Raw genomic sequence first — 2,071 nt, 5'->3', positions numbered from 1 at the left:
TTATTATTTATTATTTATTTTATATGTTTATGTTATTTCATTTTATTGTATTTATTTTATTTATTCTTATTTTTATTTTCATTTGATATTATTTTGTTATTTTGTATGTTAAATTGTTTATAATTATATTATTATATTATTTATTAACATATTCTATTTATATTTATATTTTATATTATTGTTGTTGTATAATTATTTGATTATAATTTATTGAAATGATTTAAATTAATATAAATGAATGTAAATATGAATTAAATAATTTTATATTTTATTATTTCATTTATTTATCATTCTTCATTATTTGATATATTATTTTATTCATTGATAATTTATGATTTGAATATTATATTTATCATTTATTATTTAATTTATCATATTTTATTAATTATTGAAATAATATATAAATATTTTATTATTTAATTTAAATTATCAATTAATACATTCATTTATTTATGTTTTATTCATTACATTATTATTATTATTTATTTCTTATTTAAATAATCATTTTAAATATAAAATAATAATAAAAATAAAGAAAGAAAAGAATAAATTAAGAATGAATAAAAATAAAAGATAATAGAATAAATGAATTCATAATTATTTATCATTAATTATATCATTAATTATATTGTCATTTATTATAAATATATTGATTATTCATTTATTATTATTATATTTATTATCATTTATCATATTTTATTATTATATTATTAAATAAAAATAAAATATAAAATGAAATAATGAATAAAATATAAAATAAAATGAAATATTTAATAATTATAATTTATTAAAAATAAAAATAATTATCATTTTATTTTATTTCTTATTATTTATTGTTTTTCATAATAAATATCAATTAATAAAAATAGAATGATGATAAAATAATAAAAAAGAAGAAATTAAAATATAAAAATAAAAGAACTAATAAACAATAAATAAATAAACAATCAATAATGAAATTAGGATATAATGAAATAATGATAACATCAATGTATTTTGATGATATTAAAGATTTTATTAATTTAGAAATAGGAATTAAAAGATTTCAAGGAAATATGGAACGATTTCATTTTAATCCAATTCCTTTAAATGAACACTCAAGAAAGTTGTTTCCTAATATTGAAACATTTCATATTTATAATGAAAAAGATGAAGAATTTGATGACAGAAGAGTATTTAAATATGTAATATGGTATTTAGTAAGTTATTCAGAATATTTAAAAAAGAAAGAAAAATGGAGTGTATATAAAAATATTGAATATACATATGAAGATAGAAATAAATATGGAAATACAATACCATCAGAAGTTAAATCACTTGGATATAAATGTTTTTATAATTGTGATTCATTAACAACAATTAATATACCATCATCAATTAATAAATTAGGAAATTATTGTTTTGATGCATGTAAATCATTGAAATCAATTACTATAACAACATCTGTTAGTGGAATAGGAGATTATTGTTTTTCAGGATGTTCATCATTAACATCAATGAATATAGAAAATCTACAATTTATTAGTGAAGATAGAATATTTATGAATGAACCAGTGTTAGTTAGTATTGAAATACCAGATAATATACAAATAATCAATGGAAAGAATATTTTCAAGAAAGATATTAATAAATTTATTATTCCATCTTCAATTACTAAATTAGACAATTATTGTTTTAGATATTGTTCAACATTAACAACAATTAATATACCATCATCAATTAGTAAATTAGGAAGTGAATGTTTTAGACAATGTAAATCATTAAAATCAATTACTATTCCATCATCAATTAGTGAATTAGGAAGTTGGTGTTTTTATGGATGTACATCATTAACAACAATTAATATACCATCATCAATTACATCATTTGTACGTGGATGTTTTTATAAATGTGGATGTGAAGAAGAATTAATGAAAAATGAAAGAATACCAAGAAAATGTTTTGAATGGTGGTGAATGAAATAAAAACACAATAAATGAAATACAATATAAATTGAAGTAGAAACAAATTATAGTTGATTATCATTTATATTATTATTATTCTTTTCTTATTTATTCTTTTTGATATTATC

General features: G+C 15.5%; 1 protein-coding gene across 1 annotated transcript, besides 11 other annotated features; it reads left to right on the top strand.

Annotated features, from left to right (window-relative positions):
* Positions 1–13: 13 nt before the first annotated feature.
* Positions 14–98: a microsatellite.
* Positions 99–123: 25 nt separating this feature from the next.
* Positions 124–212: a microsatellite.
* Positions 213–218: 6 nt separating this feature from the next.
* Positions 219–275: a sequence feature (AT_rich).
* Positions 276–454: a microsatellite.
* A 14-nt stretch (positions 455–468) lies between these two features.
* Positions 469–502: a sequence feature (AT_rich).
* Positions 503–508: 6 nt separating this feature from the next.
* Positions 509–572: a microsatellite.
* Positions 573–593: 21 nt separating this feature from the next.
* Positions 594–651: a sequence feature (AT_rich).
* Positions 652–661: 10 nt separating this feature from the next.
* Positions 662–713: a microsatellite.
* A 4-nt stretch (positions 714–717) lies between these two features.
* Positions 718–769: a microsatellite.
* Positions 770–835: a sequence feature (AT_rich).
* A 9-nt stretch (positions 836–844) lies between these two features.
* Positions 845–984: a microsatellite.
* EDI_295610 (uncharacterized protein) lies at positions 954–1,955 on the top strand (the record flags this gene model as incomplete). Its single annotated transcript, XM_001737054.1, has 1 exon — positions 954–1,955. The coding sequence occupies one exon, from the start codon at positions 954–956 to the stop codon at positions 1,953–1,955; it is 1,002 nt and encodes a 333-aa protein (XP_001737106.1).
* Positions 1,956–2,071: the final 116 nt, after the last annotated feature.

The sequence above is a fragment of the Entamoeba dispar genome, genomic scaffold (assembly GCF_000209125.1).
Source record: "Entamoeba dispar SAW760 scf_1105229460287 genomic scaffold, whole genome shotgun sequence".
In the NCBI taxonomy this organism is placed as follows: Eukaryota; Evosea; order Mastigamoebida; family Endamoebidae; genus Entamoeba; species Entamoeba dispar.
Note: the sequence above shows the minus strand (reverse complement) of the source record. Positions and strands in the feature narration are given on the sequence as shown.